We start from the raw sequence: 24,772 nt of genomic DNA on the forward strand, positions 1-24,772 counted from the left end.
GAGATTTATGAAAACATTAATGCCTAACGAGAAGAAAACATCTCAATAAGTTATTTAATTTGAAGTTGCAGGTCTGGCTGCTGGTTCCTGGTTCAGACCTCGTGTTCTGCTTGTCAGCCCACAGGAGCTTTTCCACCAGGTGCCCTCAGCCCTCTGTCCGGCCCAGAGGTGGGGGCCTGGGTCTGCTGCTGGGGATGGGGAGGGCAAGGTGGGGCGGAGTGGGTCTGAGTCCAGTCCGTCTGACTCCAAGCCCACCGTTTCTGCCCACCCCTGCACAGGACAGCCTCGTTAGGTCCGTACCTTGTGGCAGCTGTGTGATCCACTGGAAAAGAGACACACATTTAAAAAAATTTACGTGCCACATGCTTTTCCTTTCTTTATTTCTCTTTCCCCTGAACTGACATAAAAAGGAGAGTCACACACAAGCAGATGTCAAAATGACTGCCGTGCTTTGCCTCATCAACTGGAAAAGCCACCGATTGAATTACTCCCGACACCATTTCTGTTTACGGCAGATGCGGAGCGGGCGCTCAGGGTGGGTGCCATATATTTTCCTGTTTTCAGTGATAGCTGAAGCCTTAATTCAAAAACAAATGAAGTCCTTCAGCTGTCATTTGATTGTTCCTGCCGATCTTTGGGGATAAATATCAGGGCTCCTGCCTCATATCTCTTCTCTCTCCTTTTCCCCCAAAGCTTCCCCCCCCTTTTTTTCTCTTTGCCCAGAATTCAACATTTTTTTTTTGACAAAAAGCATGCATTATTTAGAGCCTGTCACTTCTTGAAGTTCTTTAATTACAGAATTAAACCAAAGTAATGACAGTTTAATTTGTTCTTTCATTAATTGGGAGCGCTCCGGGCTGATGTGAAATGAGTGCATTTGGAAAGCGCGAGGAATATGTGTTGAGTGACTGGAGCATGAGTGATAATCACTGCCGTTTAATGCCTGGCGCTGGGCAAGGCGCGCTCTCTGCGTGTTCTCAGTTTGTGCTCCACGCAACCTGGTGGAGGGGGTCGCACTTCTCTGTCCTGCAAATTAGGACCTTGAGGCTCAGGGGGCTGCATGACAGAGTGAAGGCCACCTGGCAGGCGGAGGGAGAGCCGGGCGGGACACCAGGTCTGGCCCCCGACCCCATGTTCTGTCCACCGCCCCACTCGGTCCTCCGACCACAACAGTGGCCTCAGTTCCGCAAGGGGCTACCCGCAGGAAGACGGATACATCCTCCCGGGGTGTGCCTGAGAAGCACGCCCTCATGCCCAGCGGAACGCTGAAGCTGGAAGAAATACTTGGACCCGTGAGAATGAACGGAAAGCTGGGGAGGAGGGGCTGGTGCCTCACTGAAGCTGCTGGTAGTTGTTCTACTTTGAAAGTGGTGGTTTATCCTTCTTAGCGACATGAGGACACAGAGAGGTGTGCTGGCCATCGTGGCCCGTTCCGTTTAGTTGTGGGTCAGGATAGCTGCCACGGGGAACAGCAGGACGTACGTCTCACTAAAGCCCCTGGTGCGAGGTGGAACCCGGGTGTCCTGGGCCATGTCAGGCCTGGGCTCCACTCTCTCCAGGGCCTGGTCCAGCTTTGCTCCAGTTTAGGACGGGTCTCATCTCCAGCTGAGGCCAAGGCCAGGCAGCTGCTAAAGGCCAAGTCGGCAATTGTCAGAACAGCTGCCTTTTCACCAACACACGTGCCCCAGGCGTCATCCTCACACTGGCCCCAGGGCCCACCATCCCTTCAGGACCCTTCTGTGCCGACTTTGGATCTCCCCGTCTTGTCTGCCTTGGCCCTGGACTGGGGCTTTGGTACTAGGCCTTCGGGACTGAACTGAGGGTGGGCAGTTGGTACAGCCACGTGTGCTGCTGACTCACCTGGCTTGGCCAGCATCCTGAAGGGAGGCCCTCAAGCAGTGCCTTACATTTTAGGGTCTCAAGCCCTGTTTGTTCCAACCCTGGGTCATTTTGGCGGCAGGTGATAAAGACAGGGAAGAGAACAGACAGCTGGTTTTTACCTTCTCCTCTCCTACCGTAATTTCCTGTGAGCCTCCTCGCAGCTCTGGGGGTGGCAGTGCTGGCCCCATTTTCTAACTGGGAAGTGGCGGCTCAGAGAACTGGTCGTCTGCTCAGGCCACACGGATAGCAGGGGACAACAGGGTCAGGATCCGGGGTGTTGGAAGCGCCATGTGCAGTCGGGCCCTGATGCCCGTGCTGCTTCACCCGCTGTCCCCGCAGGCCTCCTGCTTGCTCTCATTGTCCCCGCCCCCCAGGACTCCCGCAGCTCTGCGCTGCAGTTCTCCTTGAACTCTGAAATTTATTATTAATGCATTCTCTGCAGCGAAGTCTAGATGAATTTAGGATTAGAGGATTCAGTTACACTTTATTATTGTTTGCCATTAAAAATCATGCAAATAAGCCACAGAATAAGGCAACTTGAATTGTTTTGGACACCGGATTTACATGTTTACTGGAAGAAAAATGACATCGAGCTCCTTCAAGGTGGTAATAAGATTGCGCCTCAGAGCTTTCGTTGTGTTGGTCTTTATTTATAATTTATGCCACAACAACTTCCAAAAGAGGTTTTAAACTAGTTTATCATAGAAACTTCTATACAACAAGAGGGTTTTTAAGCTTACTGTTGTAGAGATGAAAAGAAGGCTTAGAAGCCATGTAGCTTGGGGGTGGGTGCATGGAGGAGGAAGGTGTGGCGTAGCCACCTGACTTGGGGCCTCGAGATCCACCGTAAGCTTCTAGTTGCTAGAGCCGAAAGGGGGACCTGCTGGGTGACAGGCTTCTCATTTTCTGATTAACAGGAAGCGTCATACATCTTTGTTCACCAGCCCCGGCTGCCTTGTTGAGCTCTGACTTCTCTCTACGAAGAAATGGGCACAGAGCGTGTTTTGGGAGCATCTGGGCGGAGAAGGGCCGGGGGTGGGGGGTAGGGGGTTAGAAAGTCACTGTGTTCCATCCTAACCCGAGTGTCGGAGGCGCTGGAGAGCCCATTCCCACCGCCGTGAGGTTCAGAGCCCACGCTCTGACTCGGTGCTGCTTGTCTAAGACAAGGGGCTGGCCCAAGTGATACCGGCCTTAGCGGGAAGGACGGGGGCTCAGTGGTCCTGGTGAAGGCGAAAGAGGCTCAGTCCACAAGGATTCCAAGCCTCTGTTAACTGCTCCCTCTGTGTGGCATTTCCCCAGGCATTGAGACCCCCTGGCTGTGTATGCTCTGGGCCCACCTTCCTGCTGGCTGGGTGGGAAGGAGCAGCCAGAAGCCTGATCAGAGTCCAGAGGAGAAGTGGGCTGGCTTTGTGCGCACCTGCTCCTGGGGTCCCCAGGGGTGTTCGCAAATGCCACTGAGCCCCAGTAGGTCTGCTGTTGATGCTGATAATCAGCATCAGTAAAAATGTAAAAGTCACAACACATGGTACACAATACCGATAGTAATTAACTTAAAGGACAACAGCTTAAAAGTTAAGCAGCAGTGGTGCTGTTTTCCTCTTAAAAAAAAAAAGCCAGTGGAGGAGGGGATAGCTCAGTGGTAGAGTGCATGCTTAACACGCACGAGATCCTGTGTTCTATCCCCAGTACCTCCACTGAAATAAATGAATAAAGCCTAATTACCACCCCACCTCCCGCCTCCGCCATAAAAACCCCCAAACGAAACAAAGTTAGAAGCCACGTGCCGTACCCGAAAGCTTGGGATCAAGCATGTAGGAGAGACAGACAGATTGACTGATGGACAAATGGGCTTTCTGTAATCAGTACTGATTCAGCCGATCACACCTGGCTCTTGGGGGCAGTGCTGTTCGCCAGTGTATGAGTCCTGTTGCTGTTAGCACAGGTACGGACGGATCAAGGGATTTCTGGCTGTTAAACTCGCAGCCAAGCAGCTTCTGTAAATTACAGGCTGTGTGACCACAAAAATCACTGACTTAAGTACTGTAGACGTATCATTATTATCCGATTACATAAGTCTTCTTAGTCCTTTAGAATCACTTGTTAAACTTTTATAGGTAAAATAATTTTGTGCTCATTGAAGTAATGTAATTATACAGACTAATTCAAGGCTATTAAAATTTGGGGGCTCCATTTATAATACCACCTAATGCGTCCAGTGTGCAGTTTGTTAGGGGATAATGAATATTCAGCTCAGAAGAACTCCAGGCCTGGGCTGAACTTGAGCGCTGAGGAATTTGGAGTACACTAAAAGCTGCTGGTAACCAGTTAGTCCTTAGCTGGCCCTTTGAGAAGTAATTAGACTTTGGGATTGTTTCTGGAAAAAAAAGGATTTGAGGCCTAGAAATCTACTACGATTTTATTTTTGGACACCAGCATGGAGACCACAGGGTAACCTCTGGGGAGTTAACAGCAGCTCTGGGCAGTGGAGCCAGAGCTCCTGCTGCCTATGAGCTAAGCCTCCGGATAGAGATGGGGGTTGTTCTTTGTTAAGTGTCAGCAGCTCTTTTACTGTCTCTGAATTGAGCAGATCAGGGCAGAGTGGCTGAGAGAACATTCTGCTTGTCTTTCAGGAGGGATTTTGGGGTTGATCTGGGCCCGAGGGGCTCAGCATGCCACCACCCCAGATTCGAGTGCCCTCAGTTTGTTGGTGCCTAGAATGCAGTGACATGGGGTGCAGCTGGGCAGGGTAGGGGAGGCAGCAGAAGCCAGGCCTGCAGAATGACATTTCTGTGGCCTAATGATTTTCAGAAACCATTTGCGAGATTGAGGTAATGTATTTCCCAGACTCGAGCAATTTACTCCTTCCCACCGTGCTGAATCAGGCTGTTAAATCCTCTTGCTGTGTGCATATAGCTGTTGGCACCAGGGGAAAACGGTCAAGTTCAAGGCCCTTTCTCGGCTCTTTTGGAATTGATGAGTAACTGCACTTTTGAAAATGAAGTTTTTAAGAACATTGGAAAATGTTAAGTGAGGAAAGCAGGATGCCAAACTGCACATTGAGTAGAACCTCATGGAAAACAAAGTATGCAGAGAAAAGTACTGTGCAGACGCTGCCCGCAGGCTCACAGTGGCGACTCTGAGTGCAAGGATTCCATCCAGTGTCACCCTCTGTTCCTTTTCAGTACCTTACCTGTTGCCCACTGCCCGGGGGGGGGGGGTACACCCAGCACCCAAGTGGGGAGCGCCCCAGAGAGAAGCACATGGACTTGGACTCTGGCCGTGAATCCTGGCCTGCTCCCTCGCTCATTGTATAACCTTGGGCGACTTTCTTCACACCTGGAGCTTCAGTCGCCCCATCTATAAAATGGCCCATTACACCCACCCCAGAGGGGTGCTGTGAAGATTCCATCACCTGTGTCAGCACTGGGTGGTGGGGAGCAGGTCGGGGTCTAAAGAAATGATAGCCCTTCTGGGTTTTTTTTTTTTTTAAATAAAAGTGCACGTATTTCTTTCATAATCTAAAAAACATAAATAAAATAAAGGGGGAAAGGAGTAATGACTGAAAATGGCAAAACAAAAAAGTTCATCTAGCTGCAAATTCCACTGACCACTCTGTCCCAACCACACTGACCACTCTTGACTTGTCTTCAGGAAAGAGGAAGTCAGAGGGCAACCAGTGCCACATGGTGCTCCAGCCCTCCCAGAGGGGAAGCGTGGAGCATGATGGGAACATCCACTGGGGCTGTATCCCAGCTTGGGGAATCAGGAGGGTTTCCTGGAGGAAAGAGCATTTCAGCTGAGACTGGAAGGAAGAGTAGGGGCCAACCTAGTGGAGGGTGAGGAACTTGTTGCAAAGAGCATGGTGAATTTGGGAAATAGCTAGATGGTGACGTGTGAGTGAGGTGGTGGTGAGAGGTGAGGCTGGGCCGGTGAGTGGGAGCCTCTCATGTCCACTTTAGGCTTTCCTGTTAGACTGGTTCCATCTACACCCCCTCCCTCACTGAGCTGCTGGGTTATGTCCAGCAGAAGCCAGATAAGGCTTTATGGGCAGAAGGCTCTGAGTGTACTTCCATACTGGGTTTCTGGATAAGTTTTGGGGGCGAGGGGCCAGCATTCTTTTTTATGCATATTGAGAGATCTTAATGAAAACAATCACCCGGTTCAAAGCCCGCCAGGGAGGGCTGGTGAGAAGCCTCCTCATGGAGCCTGACGGAGCCTGGCCACAGGGCTGCCCTGGAAGGCCTCTTTGGGGAGCGGAGACAGCCTGACGCTGGCCTGTGGCGGTTGCCATGGCAGCAGGACCTGAGTGACCTCACTTTCTGAGAGTGGTCACCCCTGTTGTGGGGCCCTGCCCTGGCTGGCTGTCAGGTGGGGGTGCTGGGGTGGGTAGGAGAAGCTGTCTTTGCTGGGTCTCTGGAAAAGGTGTCAGCAGACACTCCCCTGGGACAAGGCCAGGCATGACAGCCAGGACGCCAAGGCCCCCAGCCTGGGCCTACCGAAGGACTTAAGTAGGAGGCCATTCGAACCGAGTCAAGACTGTGCTCTAGGGATCCCCCACTCAGTAACTGCTGAGAGTAGCCCTTGCCTCTGATCGTGGATGAAACAGACGCTGATTTTTTTTTTTTTAGAATTAATTAGTAGTTATTATTTTTTTTGCAAAGCACCCACGGACATGTTGTTTTTGAGCCGGCTCCTCATCCTGGCTCAAGTGCTGGAAAAGCCGCCTCCCTGCCACTGCCGTCGCCTGTAAAGGTGGCACTGTGATGCTATTGGTTGTGGGGATGAGAAGTCCCAGGTCCTGTCCTCCGGCTTCTATCACAGTGTGATCGGGAGGTGCCCCCTCAGCCCACAGCAACCTACGTTCTGCCTCGCTGTCACTCGGATCCGCCCCAAGTCCTGCTGACACTTCTCCAAAACGATGTCTGGTGTGTCTTCCAGCTTGCCCGCCGCCCCCTTGGCCCCCGCCCGTCCCTCTCCTCTAGACGCCCTCTTCACTGGTCTCCTCATACTATTCTGGCCTCCTGTGCAGCACCCTGAGCGCTTTCCAAAGGAAAATCTTGATGATTGCTTTGCTGTACCTCGTTAAACCCTTCAACAGCCCCCATCTTTCATGGAGGGAGGACGTGCCGAAGTTCTCTGAGTTCTGGCCGCGCCCCGCAGGATCTGTGTTGCCCGCACCTGCTGCTCTCGCCTTCACACAGGGCTCTGGCCGCCCCGCTGGTCCCCCTGCAGGCCTGCTTCCCCCTCCTCACTCCTTCCTCTGAAGCCCGCCCACCTCCGCAGTGGAAAGTAAGCTTCACCTGCTATTATTATCGCAGGGAGGCCAGTCCTTTTCTTTCACAGCGCTGCCCCCAGTTGTGATACCTGTTTGCGCATTTGCTACACTCTCCTCTTTCCCCCTCCAGTTTTTGAAAAAGTGAGTACTTCTTGGGATGAAAGAGTAGGGAGCAGTGCGAAGCCCCGTTTCATTATCTTTGTTCCGGGTCAGCACACCACGAGGAGCTAAACCTGTGGTCCCTAAATGCGCATCAGGTGAGGCTGCTATGGAAGCATCTCGCAGTGTGTAAGCGAGCTCCAGCAGTGAGATCTAGAGGATTCCACCTGTGCTGATGGGTGGTGCTAGTGCTTAGATGCTATGGGGAATGGGAGGAAGTTCGGAAGACCAGAGACGGGCTTTCCAAGAGAGAAAAAAGGTGGTGGTAGATGCTAATCATCAGTAAAATTGATGTTGACTTCTGGCAAAATTCCAGAATGGATTTGTGTCAGAATTTTTGGTTGCAAGTGACAGAACACTCAGTTTCTAGTAGCTAGAGCAAAAAAGTGAATCTGTTGGTTTAAGAAGTGACAGAGCCGAGGGCTGTGCAGTTGCAGGCATGGCTGCACTCAGGGGCTCAGATGTCCTCATGTCTTGGTCTCAGCTTCTCTGCCTCTTGTCACCTTCTCTGTGTGCCCTGGCCTCAGGGACATGCCACCCGTATGGTCACCCCCTTTCAGCTTCAGGTCTACTACTTTGCAACTCCAGTGAAGAAGAAATGCCTCTTCCTCTTTACTGCCCGTGAAGCACTGGGCTTGTGCCTCACCTCTTCTGATTGGCTAAGCCTGGGTTACGTGTCTACTGTAGACACGAGAGCCAATGCCTTGTGTACCACACTGACCAAGTGGGGCATGGAGGTTCTCCAAAGAAGGAGGGGGGCGCTCATCCCAGAAAAAGGGTGAATGGACATTGGGCAGGCATTGCTGGATTAAAAAACAGTATGGAGATTCCATGGCATTGCTGGATTAAAAAACAGATGTGCTCACCAGGAGCTAGCATTTGTACACCAAACCATTAATTCTTTTTTTTTTCTTTTTTAAATTTGAAGTATAGTCAGTTTACAGTGGGTCAATTTCTGGTACACAGCATAATGTTTCAGTCACACATATACATACATATATTCATTTGCATATTCTTTTTCATTATGTTACTACAAGATATTGAATACAGTTCCCTGTGCAATATAGTATGAATTTGTTGTTTATCTATTTTAATTATACATTAGTTAGTATCTGCAAATCTCAAACTCCAGATTGATCCCTTCCCACCCCCTTCCCCACTGGTAACCATAAGTTTGTTAACTATTTTCTGTGAGTCTGTTTCCGTTTTGTGGATAAGTACATTTGTGTCTCTCTCTCTTCTTTTTTTTTTTTTAGATTCCACATATGAGTGCTATCATATGGTATTTTTCTCTTTCTGGCTTACTTCACTTAGAATGATGATCTCCAGGTCCATCCAAGTTGTTGTAAATGGCATTGTTTTATTATTTTTTATGGCTGAGTAGTATTTCATTGTATAAATATTCCACAACTTCTTTATTCAGTCATCTGTTGATGGACATTTACGTTGTTTCCATGTCTCGGCTATTTTAAACAGTGCTGCTGTGAACATTGGAGTGCGTGTATCTTTTTGAATTAAAGTTACCTCTGGATATATGCCCAGGAGTGGGATTGCTGGATCATATAGTAAGTCTATTTTTAGTCTTTTGAGGAATCTCCATACTGTTTTCCGTAATGGCTGCAGCAAACTACATTCCCACCAACAGTGTAGCAGGATTCCCTTTTCTCCACAGCCTCTCCAGCATTTACTGTTTGTGGACTTTTTAATGATGGCCATTCTGACCGGTGTGAGGTGATACCTCATTGTAGTTTTGATTTGCATTTCTCTGATAATTAGCAATATTGAGCATTTGTTTTTCATGTGCCTATTGACTATTTGTATGTCTTCACTGGAGAATTGCCTTTTTAGGTCTTCTGCCCATTTTTGGATTGTTTGGGTTTTTTTGTTATTAAGTTGTATGAGCCGTTCATATCTTCTGGAAATGAAGCCCTTGTCAGTTGCATCATTTGCAAATATTTTCCATAGGTTGTTGTTTTGTTTTGCTGTGTGAAAGCTTATAAGTTTAATTAGGTCCCATTTGTTTATTTTGTGCTTTTATTTCTATTTCCTGGGTAGACTGCCCTAGGAGAACATTGCTAAGATTTATGTCAGAAGGCATTTTGCCTGTTTTATTCTAGTAGGTTTATAGGGTCTTGTCTTATGTTTAAGTCTTTAAGCCATTTTGAATTTATTTTTGTGCATGGTGTGAGGGAGTATTCTAACTTCATTGATTTACATGTGGCTGTCCAGCTTTCCCAACACCACCTGCTGAAGAGACAGTCTTTTCTCCATTGTGTATTCTTGCCTCCTTTGTTGAAGATCCATTAATTCTTTGGTGACTTTGGTGAGTCCTTAGACTCATCTTTGTATTTTGAGGCCAGAGACCAAGCGTATCTTGATTTGGAAAGGCACCTGACACAGAGCCCAGGCCTTTAGAACCTTGGTGACTCCATCTCATCCTTATTTTACAGGAGAGCTGGAACCCTCGGTCCCTGTGGTGCCAGAGAATCTCAGGCTATGCTTGTGACCATGAGGGGGTGGTGTCTGCCACCTGATACAGTCCAACTGGATGACTGTGGCTATTGAAAAGTAACACCCAACTCAAACCCAACTTAATGATTTATTCTCAGAGTGGGGGAGGTTTCTCATGACCTAAGGGCATTATATTTAGCATTCTTCTGTTCCACAACTTAATAATAAACAAATTGGGTACCATTACAGAAGGGAGATCTGCTTGTCCAAGCTATAGATAATTTAAAATTAGCATAGCCATCCTTTCATCCATCTGTGCATTTGTCCATCCATCTGTGCATTTGTCCATCCATCTGTCCATCTGTGCATTTGTCCATCCATCTGTTCATCTGTGCATTTGTCCATCCATCTGTCCCTAAAGGGCTGTCAGTGCGAAGAAGGGTCAGTCTGCCTTTGTGTTGTGTTGCTCCAGAGAGCAAGATTAAGAGTGGTGGATGGGACCATGGAGCACACTGCAGGTGGGAGTGGTTGAGCATTGTGGCTGAGGCTCTCCAGCCAGACTCCTGGGTCTTATTCCCTGTCCGTCTTTCATTGTGACCTGGGGAAATAACCTCTGTGCTTCAGTTCCCTCATCTGTCAAATGATGTTTATAATAATACCCTGGTGTACATTGTGGCAAGGATTGAGTTAAGTCTTGTAAAGTACTTAGAAACCATGCCTTACGCTGAATACATGATTACTGTTATCTGGCGGTGGGAGGCGAGGTGGTATTTTATCTTAGAATAATGTCCAGCATTGTGATGCTTTCCAGAGGGGCTCCGGCTCCTCCGGGGGTCCTCTACTCCTCACCGTCGGACAGGCTGCACCACCTGCTGGGGGCCCTGCCGCTGCAAGGGGTCATCCCTACTGCACAAGGAGGGTGGGCCTGCTGACCTCCGGAGCCCCCACCTCCAGCTCTCCACGCCTTCCTTGGCAGCCTCTGTGAGATGTCTTGCTCTTAATCCTTTTTACTCGAAGAAAACTCTTTTTTGCCCTTTTACATCTTCTGTTGACATTTAAAACTCCTTCCCTTTGTTCTGACCTTATTGAATAGAGAGAATAATTTCTTGGAATTCTCTGTATAATGAATGCTGGTGTACTTACAGATTCTGATCAAGTTCCTTCTCAACCTTTACTTTGAGGGAACTCGCATCATTTGGTGTAGAAAACACTTTAGGGAGCACTTAGGAGGGTGGTGTAAGATGCAGATGCTGCCTTAGCTCTCACTATTCCTGCAGACGTGAGCCCCTTATAACAGGTATCGGCCGCGGTATCCTGCTCTTAGAGATTCAGGTGAGATTGGTTCAAACTCCTATACCATGTATGCTAGGAACCTGGCAGTCTTCTAGGCTCTCTACAAGTTCTCCTGAAGCTGGCAGGGGTGGGGAGGGTAGTGTGGGTGGGGTTATCTCCTCAGATCATTCCTGCATCTCCGTGTGCACGCTTGCAGTAAATGACATCAGTCTGTAGATCACCACTGGCCTTCTTGTCATCTCTGTGACACAGAACAAACACCCTAGTCCCTTCACTCTTCTAAATACCCCTACCAGAAGGCAGGGTGTGGGGAGCCTTGTACTGAAGTACCAGGGTAAGGAGCGGGTTGTATGCCAGGCGTGCAGGTGGAGGTGAGGAGACAGGGTGATGTATTACTCTCCATTACTGCAAACAAGGTGCTTAAAACTGGAGATTAGATTTGGCTTCTGGTACCAAAGGAGCAGTTCACATCAGACTAACCTTCCTACAGCTGACAATTATAAATTCTGGACATCAAACCACCTGAAGGTGTGGAGAATAAAAAAAGCAGGCAGACATAGAAGGGAGTCTGCCCTTAGAAGGAGGAAGTGGCGCTGGGTGAACTTCCTGCTTTCATGTTTTTCTGCCTGAGGTTGCGCTCTAGCCTGTGCTAGGTGGAGCGTTAAAAGTCAGATAGAAAACCTGTTGTGTTAGTGGACTGAAGAACCAGAGGACATAATCTGGGGCAACCACACGAGCTGGAAAGTGAGGAGGGAAATCTCAGAAAGGAAAGAGTCAGAGAAGCGGAGCCATAAATTCTGTGTATAGACTCTGCCCAAATCTCTGGATGACCCCTGAACCCATGCATGCGGCAGATTCTAAGCAGCTCAGCTAAGACTAAGAGAACTGAACAGAAAATTCTGCTTCTGCTCACAACAGAAGAGACAGAGTTTGAAAATGTGAGTAGAGCCAAGTTAAGCTCCCTGTATTAAAAAAAATTTGAAGTTTTTCAGAGAAACATAACAGAATCCAGAGTTTATACAACATAAAGTTTGTAATATCTAGTATTTCACCCCAAATTATTCATGTAGGAAGAAACAGGAAAAGGCAATCAGTAGAGCCTGTCTCCAAAATGATCCAGATGTTGAAATTAGCAGACAAATATTTGAAAACAGTTATAAAAATGCTCAGGGACACAAAGGCAAAATATACTCTCAATGAATATAAAGATAGGAAATCTCTGTAGAGAAAGAGAAACTATAAAGAAAAATAAATAGAAAATCTAGAACTGAAAAATATAGTGTCTGAAATAAAAAGTTTGTGTTGTAGAATCCATTGCAGAATGGAGATGAGAGAGGAGAGAGCCAGGGAACTTAGAACAATAGAAATTATTCTCTGAAAACAGAGAAAAAGAATAGAGGATAAAAAGAACAGGTACTCAGGGACCTCTGGACAATATCCAGAGATATTTGTGTAATATATATTGCAATAATATGTGTGTAATTGGCATCTCAGTAGGAGATGTGAGAGAATGGGAAAGAAAAACCTGCTTGAAGAAATACTGCCTAAAAACTCCTCAAATTTGGTGAAATATGTACCTTTACAGATGCAAAAGGGGAAAAAAAAACTGCAGACCCCAAACAGGACAAATATAAAGGAAATCACATTGAGACATATTATAGTCAAACTGCTGGAAATCAAGATAAAGATAAAATCTTAAAAGTAGCCACAGCAAAGTGGGTCTCTGTGGAGGAGAATGATGGTACAAGGGTCACTGACTTCACGTCGGAAACAGTGGCGTCCAGAGACCGTAGAATGGCATCTTAAAAGTACTGGAAGAAAAAGAAAAACTTGTCCACTCATGATTCTTTAAGAATGAAGGTGAAATAAAGGCACTTTGGGGTACATGAAGATTGGTGTGAATTCATGGGAAACAGACGTGCACTGCAGAAATGCTAAAGGAAGTTCTTTAGGATGAGGGAACATGGTACCAGATAGGTGCTCAGATCTCTGAGAAGGCCTGAAGGAACTTTAAGTGGTAAACATGCAGGAGAACATAGAAGACTATTTTCCCCCTTAAATTAAAAAAAATACGCATGACTATTTAAAGTAAACATTATCACTTGCCCCTGTAGGATTTATGACCTATGTGGGTATAATACATGTGACAACTATAAAGGATGAGAGTTGGAGAAAAGGCATTTCTGGTTGCAAGCTTCTTACATTTTATGTAAACTAGTATATTTTAACTGTAAGAAGACTTTAAAAAATAAAGCATGTATATTGTAATCCCTAGAGTAACCACTTTAAAAAAAATGTTAAGGGGCGCAGCTAAAATGCCAATAGATAACATGGAATTCTAAAAATAGTCAGTTATTCCCAAAGAAGGCAGCAAAGGAAGAAGAGAGGAATAAAACAGAGGCAAAAACAGAAAACAGATAGCAAAATAATAGATGTAAATCTGCTCATGTCAACAATTACGTTAAATGTGCCTGGACTAAACACTACAGTTAGGTTGTCAAGATGGATACAAAAGTAAGACTCAATTACATGCTGTTGACAAGAGTTGCACTTTAAGTAAAAAAGGAACAAATACACTAAAAGTAAATAGATGGAATAAAGGGATATCATCCAAATAGCATAAGAAGACTGGAAGTATTATAATACTAACCAATAAGATTGGCTTCAAACCGAAGGGTATTACCAGAGATAAGAGGGACTTTTCATAATGATAAAAGGGTCAATTCATCAGGAATACACAACAGTCACATATGTGCCAAGAACAGAGCTTCAAACTATGTGAAACATTTTTCACAGAATTAAAGGGAGAATAAATACATCCATAGTCATAGTTGGAGAATTTAACACTCTCCTCTAATGACTGATAAAACAGCTAGGCAGATCAGTGAAGACAGCAGATCTGTGCGACGCTAGCAGCTCCCTTAACTGACATGTGTGGAACATGATACACAGCAAATGCAGGGTACAGGTGCTTTTCAAATTCACACAGTACTTCACGAAGGCAGGCCATGTTCCCGGGCATAAAGCAAATCTCAACACATTTAAAAGGGTTTAGACAACAGAGAGCCTAGTCTCTGATCACAATGGAATCAAATTAATAACAAATAATAACGATACTAAACAGTAAGGAAAGCTCCATACATATTTGACAGGTAAGCCACACACTTCTGAAAAGCTTATGGGGCCTCATGCTTCTGGCCAAGATGGACCAGATTTATGCTCCAATCTTAAATAAGTTTAAAAAAATGGACAAAATATGAGAAACGGTGCCTTTCAGATACTGAACACCAGGCAGCGTAGACAGCAGACAGACGGGGAAACAAAATGAGGGGAGCCGTGAGATTGTTCCAGTGTACCTCCAGACTGCAGTGCGGGGAGGAGAGACCCAGGTGGGTCCTGGTGGTCTTTCTGAGTGGAGGAGATAGAGCTGGGGATCCAGGCAGGCCAAGGCAGCCATAGTTCTCAGAACGGAGAACCAGCGATGAGAGAGCTGCACAGAGAGACAGCTCCAGAGAGCTGTGGGAGGTCCCCTCTGTCTTCAGTGGGATACTGATCAGCACACGTGGGGGAAGGAGCTCCTCGAGGCGGGGAAGACCCACTTGAAAGGAACAGGGTGAACAGTCCCCAGAGCTCACAGGACCAAGAATACTTCATATTCCCATCAGCTTGGAGTGGGAAGCCATCGTAATTCATAGGGGTATTGCCGCAGGAGGGGAGTCAAACCAAATGCTGCTCTGGTTCCTCCTATCAAAGCTTAGAAGCTTTCCTGGGAAGGAGCGAACGGTTGCCAAGTAATTTAGCTGTGTCCCAGAGCAAACCTCAAGAGTATTACAGGAATACAAAAGCAAAAAGAAATTCTCTCAAGTAAAATTCACTGTATCTGGCTTCCAAACAAAGATTACAAGGTGTGTAAAAGGAGTAAAATCTGAACCACAATGAGAAGGAAGATCAATGAATAGAAACAGGCTTGGAGATGGCACAGATAGTACAATTAGTAAATAAGAATGTTCAACCAACTGTTATAAATATGCCCCATATATGCAAAGAGGTAGAAGCATGCATATCTTAAGGAGAGACATGGAAGACAGAAAAAAGATCCAAATTGAACTCTAGAGATGAAAAAAAAAATGTTTTGGATGAAAAATCCACTGGATGGGATTAATTGCAGATCAGAAACTATCAAAGAAAAAGCAAATTTGAAGACAAAGTTACAGAAACTAAAGTGCAACACAGAGAGTGAAAAGCTTGGGGGAAGAAAACAGAGCATCGGTGAGCTATGGGACAACTTTGAGTTCATCCAGTGTACATGAAATTGGAGTAGGAAGAGAGAGTGGAAAAAATATTTAAAGAAATAATAGCTGGAAGTTTTCCAAATTTGATGAAAATTAGAAACTCATATATCCAAGAACCTCAGTGAATCCCAAGCACAAGAAGCATGAAGGAAAAAGCTCACCAAGGTACATCTTAATGGAGTTTCTTATAATCAATGATAAAGAGGAAAATCTTAAATGCAGCCAGTAGGGGAGAAAGAGACATAGGTCACTCAGTTACACACAGAGGAACAAAGATAAGAAAGGCAGCAAACTTCTTATTGGAAATAATAACAAACAGACCACTGTCAACCCCAAATTTAAAACCCAGCCAAATATCTTTTTAAAAGAAAGGCAAGATACTGTTTCAGACATTTAAAAGCTGAAGCAATTTATCACCAGCAGACCTGCGCTACAGGAAATATTACTAAAGTTCTTGAGGCAGAAGGAAAATGCTACCAGATAAGCATCTTCATCTCCACGGAGGGGTGGTGAGCACTAGGAATGGTAAATGTGTGGGTAAATGTAAATACTTTTTCTTCTTATTAAAAAATATCACTTTAAATGATGATTGATGGTCTAAAGTAAAAATAATAACAATGCTTTATGGAGTTATAACATATGTAGGTGTAAAATATATGCATAAAACATGCATAAAAGCTGAGATGGGGAAATGGTGTATATTGTTATGGTTCTTATAAGGCAAGTGCTAATATTACTTGAAGGTAGGCTGTGATATTTATAGAGGTATGCTGTAGACCTTAAAGCAACTAGTAATAAAACAAAACAAAGATTTATGGTTAGTAATCTAACAATGGGCAATAAAATAAAATAACAAAACATACTCAATCCAAAAGCAGGCAAAAAAAAAAAAAAAAAAAGGAAAGGAAAGCAGAAACTAACAACAGATGAGATAAATGGAAAACAAACAGCAAATTGAAACCCAAAACATATCAGTTAATATATGAAATGATTTAAACACTCATTTAAAATACACAGATTGTTAGGTTGGATAAAAAGGCAAGTCCCAATTATACAATGCCTACAAGAAACTTTAAATGAAAAGACACCAAAGGTTAAATGTAAAAAGATGGAAAAAGATACACCAAACTAATGGTAATAAAAAAAGCTAGAGGGGCCAGATGAATATCAAAGTCGAATATTCAGAGCAAAGAATATTAGCAGAGATAAAGAGAGTCATCTTATAATGATCAAGGGGTCAGTTCATCAAAGGACACAACATTAGGTACATAAACTTTAGGGGCATAAATATGTGTACATCTAATAAGAGAGCTTTAAAATACATGAAGCAAAACTGATAGAACTAAATGGAGAAATAGTCATATCCACAATTATAGTGGGAACTTTCAGCACCTTTTTCTCAACAGTCGATAGATCAAGTAAACAGAGATCAGTAAAGGTGTAGAAGACTTGAACAACTATCACCCAACCAACTTGTCTTGATTGACGTACACAGAGTGCTCTGTGTAACAGCCGGAGAATACGCGTGCTTTCCAAGTGTATGTGGAATGTTTACCAAGACAGACTATATTTTAGGCCATGAAAACAAGTCTCAGTAAATTTAAAAGAATTGGAATTATTCAAAGTATATTCTCTAATGATAATAGTATTACATTAAAAATCAATAATAGATATCTGAAAAACTCCCAAATATTTGGAAACGAAACAACACAGTTCTAAACAACCTATGGATCCAGGGAGAAACTGATAGGAATATTAGAAAACATTTTGAACTGAGTACAAATGAAAACACATCATAAAGAAATTTGTGGAACTCAGGTGTAATTTATAGCAGTAAATGCCTATATTAATAAGAAAATTTCAAATCACTGGTCTTAGCTCCCACTTTAAGACACACACACACACACACACACAAGCAGATTCAACCCAAAGTAAGCAAAGGAAAGGAGATAAAGAATAGAACAGAAATAATTGAACTGGGAAACAGATAAACAATTAGAGAAAAACCAGGGAAACCAAGAGCTGGTTCTTTGAGATCAATGAAAGTGATAAATTTTTAGCCACTCATCAGGAATAAAGGTGAAAAGATACAAATTACCAGTATTAGGAATGAGAGAAGTGACTTAATTACAAATTCTAAAGGTATTAAGAGAGTACTAGGTAATGTGATTAACTTTCTGCCAATGAATTCTGCAACTTCAATGACATGGATAAATGTAAATCCCTTGAGAGACTCAAACAACAGCTCACTCACTAAAGAACAGGTAACCCCCAAAGCCTAGTATCTATTAAAGTAATTGAATTCATAGTTAAAAGCCTTCTCATTAAGAAAACTCCAGGCCCAAAGACTTCACTAGTGAATTTTACCACACATTTAAGGAAGAATTTGTTATGGGTTGAATTGTGTTTCTCTCAAAATTTATATTTTGAAGTCCTAACTCCCAGTGCCTCAGAATGTGCCTTTATTTAGAGATAATCAAGTTATAATGAGGTCTTTAGGATGGGCTCTAACCCAGTATGACTGATGTCTTTATAGAAGGGGGAGATTTGGAGACAGGCATAGAAGGAGGATACTATGTGGACATGGAAACAGCCACCTGTAGGTCAAAAAAGAGGTCTGGAACATACCCTTCCCTCACAGCCCTCAAAAGGAACCAATCCTGCCTTGATTTTTGACTTTTGGCTTCCAGAACCATGAGACAATACATTTCTGCTATTTAAGCCCCCTAGTTTGTGGTACTTTGTTGTGATGGCCCCAGGAAACTAATATACAGTTCTATCACGGTTCTATTCAGACACTTCCAAAAAATCAAAGAGGAAGAAACACCTCCCAGCTTGTTCTCTGAGGCCATCAGCCTATTTCCAAAACCAAGAACAAGAAGTTATAAGAGAAGAAAGTGGTAGATCAATACCTCGTGAAGATAGATGCAAAAATGTAAAGTGAAATTTACCAAATCATTCCGACTTTGTTTATATCATGACCAAGTAGGATCTGTCCCCGGGATGCAAGTTTAGCTTAATATTTGAAAAAAAAATCAATGTAATTCAGAGTATTAATGAATTATAAAAGAAGAACCATATGACGATCATCTCAAGAGATACAGGAAGAAGTTTTGACAATATCCAGCATTCATTCCTGATTAAAAAGTTTCAGCAAACTAGAAATAGAAGTTTCCTTGAACTGCTAAGGGGCATTTATGAGAACGTTAGCTCTAGCGTGACTGCCTTCTTCGTAAGGTCAGGAACAAGGCAGGGTTTTTCACTCTCGCTACGTCTGTTCAGCATTGTTCTGGAGATTCTAGTGCAATAAAGCAAGAAAAAGCACTAAAATATATGGACTGGAATGGAGAAAGTGAAGTGTTTTTATTCACAGACAACACGATTGTCTATGTAGAAAATTCTACTGAATCTGCAAAAAAAAAAAAAAAATCTAGAACTAATTGTTCAGTAACTTTGCAGAATTCAAGGTCAATCTACAAAAATTAATTGTATTTCTATGTACTAGAAATGAAGAACCTGAAATTAAAATTTAACAATACCATTTACAGTATCATGAAAACATGAAATAACTAGGGATAAATTTGGCAGATGTGTAAGATTTCTTTATTAAAAAGCTATAAACTACTGCTTAGAGAAATTAAAGAAGACCTAAATAAAAAGAGAGAGAGATCCTGTTCATGCATCAGAAGACTCAATATTGTTAAGACATCTCTCCATGTTGTTCAGTGGATTCAGTGCAATACCAGCCCTTGAACACACACATCCCGAAGGATTCCCAAAGCTTTTGCAGGCAAATGGCCTGAGGAAGGCTTGGGCACTGGCTGCACAGGCTTGGGTTTAGCCGTGCAAGCCTGACAGTGGTCTCCAGAATGATGTCCTGGGGCAGTAGAGGCTGCTGGGTTGTGGGGGGGAGGTGGCCAGCAGCTTGGGCTGAACTAGGAAGGGTCCGTGAGGCAGGCGCTGGCAGGACGGGGCCAAATGGGAGGCGAACATTGACTCGGATGTCTGACAGCTGTTATCTCCAGGTGGTGAGATTATGGCTAACTCTTATTCTCTTTTTTTGTGTTTCTCTGTTTTTTGTGATAATATTTTTGCAGAGCACACTTCTTTCCAGTGTAAGCAGAGAAACAGCCCTGTTGTTGATTCCTATGGGATTTTGCTTTTTGCACTTCTGTAGAACTTGAATATTTTGTGAGGAGATTGTATTTGTTTTATAATCAAAAACAAAAGGCAGCAGGTCGGTAGGAAGGACGGTGACCTGTGGCTAAAGCAATAGGTCTTGAGAGACTGTGAGCAACTCCTGGTGAGGCAATGTCTCAGGAACCAGGACATGGAAACCACAGGAAACGTGGGATGAGCAAGCGAGTGACGCACATTTTCCTTGTCATGCTCTTTCTAAATCTGACTTTTGTTGGACACACAGAATGTCTCCAGTTAATACATCAAATCATCTTAGCACATTTGACAGAAGACTTAACTCCCTAATTCCGTGAAGGCAGATTGGGGATCTCTAATTACTTAATTGAAAAAAGGTACACAATTCAGGCTGCCGCGGTGTTTGGGAATTAATCTTTAAAACCTGACAGTGAACATTAAATTCAATTAGGGAGAGCGATTAGCAAAGATTCTTCCCTGCTTCACCCCAGGTACTTTGAGAAGTGGCTGACTGGTCTGCATTGATCCTGACGCTATCATTGAGTATATATCAACCAGGAGAGCCAAGTACGCATTTTTCACTTCAGAGGAGAGCTATCAGACAATTTACAGATTGATGGATTTCCTTAAACACGTTTCCAGGGCTGATTCAGGAGGCCCTCTGATCAAGAATTTGGACTTCTCTGGTTGTTGCTTTTGGTCTTAGTGCCACAGAGTTCAAGGTCTTTTTCTTTCTTCTCTTTTTAACATTTTCTTCTTTCTTGATTAGGGTTCCGATCCATCCTTCCTTCCCGTCTTCTTATTCCTTCTCCTCCCCCTTCTTTCCTCTCCCTCTGCCCTTCCTTCCTTTCCCTCCTCTCCTTCCTCCCCATCCCCCTTGCTTTCTTTTCTTCTCTCCTCTACCCACCTCCTCTTCCCTCTCCTCCTCCCTCCCTCCTTCTCTCTCTTCCTTTTTCCCTTCTCCTCTCCCTCTTCATTAACATATTTAAATTATGATATATTTTAAACATAATCAAAAGTACAGAATGTAATGTGACATACACTTGTGTACTGGCTGCTCAGATTGTAAAACCCAGGGGTCTGGTCCCAATTCTCACCCAGTCGACCCATCAGCAGCTTTGACCCCTCTGACCAGCCTCTTCTCTTGGCTTCCAGGACAGCCTTCTGTTATTTCTCCCTCCTTATTGGCCTCTTCTTCCCAGACTCCTTTTCTAAGGCTAAGGTTTCTCCTTAGCCTCCTCCCTCTCTCCGATCCGTGAACAACGGGGCTCCTCTCTGCTCTGTCTATGTCTATCCCCTCGGAGATCTCATCCAGCTTGTGACTGAAAGGCCATCAATTGCAATGACTTCCAAAGCCCCGCCTCCATGCTAGACCTTTTTTCTGGACACCACACTCCTACACCCAGCTACCTGCTCTCTGTCCTTCAAAACTGAGCTCCTGGTCTTCTTGCCCTCAAACTTGTCCCCCACCCCCATCATCTGACACACCCCCACCTCCTTTCCTCCTGGTGCTTGGGCCAAAACCTAGGGAGTGGTCCTGGACTTTCTCACCGTCCTATCCCACCTCCAACCCAGGGAAATCTTGGTTCTACCTTCCAAGCGTGGCCACCTCTCTATGCATACTCCACCTGGTCCAAACCATCTCCTCTCCTCTATATGCTCACAGAGGCTCCTCACCATCTCCCTGAATCTCCCTTGCCCTTCACTCTCCTCCCCGCACAGCAGCCAGAGTGGCCCTGATCCTGCCTGGAAGCTTCTTCCCCTGATTTCTGTATAGCTTCCCTCCTCACCCTCTTAGGTCTACCTTCTAAGCCTCCTTCTCTGAAGAGGTCTTTCCTGTCCACCATGTCAGCCCTTCTCCGGACCTTACGGCTTCATTCCTGCTCACTTTTTAGAACTTCAGTCTTTATCACTACCGTATGTATTGGTTAGATTCTACTTTTTTATCTTATTTAGGCTCTGTCTCCCCTACTAGAAGGTAAACTCTTTGAAGGCAGGGGTTTTTGTCTTAGTTGTTTACTGCTGAACAATGCCTGACTGATAGCAGGTACTCAGGAAATGTTTGTTGAATAAATGAATACATGGATGCGTTCAATAGATGGAAACACTTGGGCATATTTCCTTCAGAGCATATTCATTCTCTCACCCTCGCTTTGCCTCTCTTTAGGGGAAATACGGTATAGTGTTCACAGCTCCCCTCCCCAAACCCTGCCCCTCTCCCTCCATTCCCAGGAGTGACCACCACCTCCATGCATATTTTTAGAGTCTTGCTACCAGTGTGCAAATAAACATGATAGAGTTTTGCCTCATGTGTATTTTTAAAATTGTATTGACATACATGTAAGATTTACTGCTTTAGCCATTTTTAAGTGTATGGTTAGTGGCATTAAGCACATTCACATTGTGCAACCATCACCGCCATCCATCTCTTGGAAAACTGAAACTCTGTCCCTGTTAAACAAGTCCCATTCCACCCCCTTCCAGTCCCTGGTAACCACGATTCTACTTTCTACCTCTATGATTTTAACTACTCTAGGAACCATTATATATGGAATTATACACGTTTTGTCTTTTTGTGACTGGCTTATTTCACTTAGCGTGATGTCTTCAAGGTTTATCCATGTGGTAGGATGTGTCAGAACTTCACTTCTTTTTCAAACAATAATATTGCATTGTGTGTGTCTGTCTGTTTTTCTGTCTTCTCCCATTTTGTTTATCCATTTATCCATCGATGGACACTTGCGTTGCTTCCACCTTTGGCTATTGTGAATAATGCAGCTTCGAACATTGGTGTACAAATATCTGTTTGAGACCATGGTTCTCACTCTTTAAAGTATATATACACACAAGTGGAATTGCTGGGTCATATTATACTTCTATGTTTAATTTTTTGAGGTATTGCTATGCTGTTTTCCATAATGGCTGGACTGTTTTCCATTCCTACCAACAATGTATAAAGGCTCTGATTTCTCCACATCGTTGCCAACATTTGTTATCTTTTTTTTTTTTTTTTTTTGGGTAGAAGCCATTCTAACCGATGTGAGGTCGTGTTTCACGTGGTTTTAAAACTTAGGTAGCAGCTTGTATACATATATGCAGCTTGTCTTATGTACTCGACGTCATCTTTTTACTGTTTAGCCATGTTAGTCCTGTAGATCTAGTTAATTAATTTTGGTTTGTTTTTCTATTAAAGTCATACCTGTACACAGCTTTGAATAAAACAGCAGCTCCCCGCACTCTGCCTTTCTGCCATGAGTTCCCGCTCCACCGTGAAGTCTTCTGGCTCTTCCTTCCGTTACTTCTGTCCATGTTTCTAACGCAGATGCTGCTATTTCTTGGTTTTTCATTTTGAGACTCCAGCTGTTGACCCCTAATAAGGAAGAAAAGAGCTGAGCTCTCTTAACATCCTTTGAAGGCTGCTGTTGACTTCTTGTTTTCTTAAGCGTAGGCATTTTCATATGCTCAGGAAATGTGCTTTCAGAGCTGTGATCCTTTGCATTTTGAGAACCTTCGGGATGTGGCTGAATTGCCTCATCTTGAAAGGGAAGGTCATCTCTGGGACCTGGTTTGTAGATACGCATGGTTACACTTTGGGTTTACTCTTATTAAGGAAATGTGAGAGGGTCAGGGCGTCCTGCTGTTTGAACGCGTGCACGACAAGCCTCAAGAAGCACATCCACCAGCACTGCAGCTCTTGCTGTGCACGAGCCACGGTGCCGGTGCCGGTGCCGCATGCCTGGTCCTCACTCATTCCTCACTGCTGCCCTTGGGACCAGGCTCTTCTCCCCATTTTATGGAGGAGGAGACTGAGGCCTAGAAAGGCCAAGCCACTCAGCCAAGTCACATGACCGGCAAGCAGCCGCATCACGTGGGAGGCGCTGCAGGAGCCTTTTGTGCTTCTTTCCTTGGGTGGTCCGTGAGAGCATCCCCTTCTTCCTGTGGTGACACGAGGGGAGGATGCTAACTCTGCTGAGCGCCTACTCATGCCCGGCCCTAGGCCAGCCCTGTCAGGCTGCCCGCACTCCTGCCTTTCCCCTGGAGCGCATGGTGGTCGGCGGAGTTTCCTGGGCGAGCTGGTGCAAAGCTGAATGCAGCCCTCTCATGCGAGGGGCCCTGGCTCTTGGCGTGTACAGTTCTACACCTGAGGGCTTAAAAGCATATTTCAGAGGTCATTAGGTGCAGACTGGGCTTTCTCCCACAAACCTCACTCCCCAGGGTGGGAACGAGGTACAGGACCTTCTTTCCCAGCAAAAAGGATAGCTTGCCCCCACCACGGCAGACTTCTGCTCTTTACCTGGTTGCAGACACAGGTGTGGCAGGCTCTTTTTGGATCTTAGTCTTATAACAGGACCCGTGCAGGTAACCTGACCTGGTGCAGTGTCCACTACAGGGCTCAGAAATTCTGTCCCAGAAGACAGATGTCAGAGGCACGGGCGAGACTGGGCTAGAACCATGGACAGAGCAGGACTTCCTGGTGGTGAGCAGGTGCGAAGCGGTGTGGAGGGCTGGGGGGGTCAGCGGCCGAGCTCAGGACACGCTGTCTTCTTGTGGGCCCTGGACCCCAGAAAAAATTATGGGAAAGTCTCCCCCTCGACTCGCCAGTCCCAAGCCCTTACATTTCTACAAGGAAACTTGTAGCATCTAGATATTATCTTGATGGTAAAATATTGGGAATCTAGTTCCACCGTGGGACTGAGCTGAGCCCCCTAGATCAGGGCCCTGTTCACGACGTCTGGCACTGTGTTTGCCTCATAGGTGTGGAACGCCGTGGACTCTGGGAGCTGCTTGCAGACCTACTCCCTGCATGGCGAGGCCGTGCGCGCTGCCCGGTGGTCCCCCTGCGGCCAGCGCATCCTCAGCGGTGGTTTCGACTTTGCCGTGCACCTCACAGACCTTGAAACAGGTATGTGTCTCTGTCTTGTTACCTCGAGACCCCCTCCTCAGAGCTCACAGTCGAGTTAACTTTCTCACTGGGGAAGCTTCTCTGGGGCGGGTCCACAACCACGAGCTGCAGGCGGTTTCAGGGCAGGGGAGATGGGATCAGGGAAGGCTCACGCTGGGCGAGTGTGTTTCCAGGCTGTTTGCCTGGAACCAAGAGTCTCCACAGAGGGTACGCAGTGGGCCTCTGCCAACCCGCCCGGAGGACAGAGCCCCAAGGTTGTCTCAGCCCCAAGCTGTGGGGCTGGATAAACAGGTGGCTTTTTAATCAACTTCTGACATGCAATCTGTACTGAAATAGATTTAGCTTTATCACAGTGTCCTTTGG

General features: G+C 45.2%; 1 protein-coding gene across 5 annotated transcripts in view; it reads left to right on the forward strand.

Moving 5' to 3' along the window:
- The window catches only part of WDR25 (WD repeat domain 25), a 131,594-nt gene that overhangs the window by 55,081 nt on the left and 51,741 nt on the right, over positions 1-24,772 (forward strand). For all 5 annotated transcript variants that reach the window (XM_006184146.3, XM_032482647.1, XM_014558811.2 and 2 more), the window contains one exon: positions 24,262-24,409. In XM_006184146.3, the coding sequence (XP_006184208.1) occupies positions 24,262-24,409 (148 nt within the window). The remainder of the gene's footprint in view (positions 1-24,261; positions 24,410-24,772) is intronic.

This window comes from Camelus ferus, chromosome 6 (assembly GCF_009834535.1).
Source record: "Camelus ferus isolate YT-003-E chromosome 6, BCGSAC_Cfer_1.0, whole genome shotgun sequence".
NCBI lineage: Eukaryota > Metazoa > Chordata > Mammalia > Artiodactyla > Camelidae > Camelus > Camelus ferus.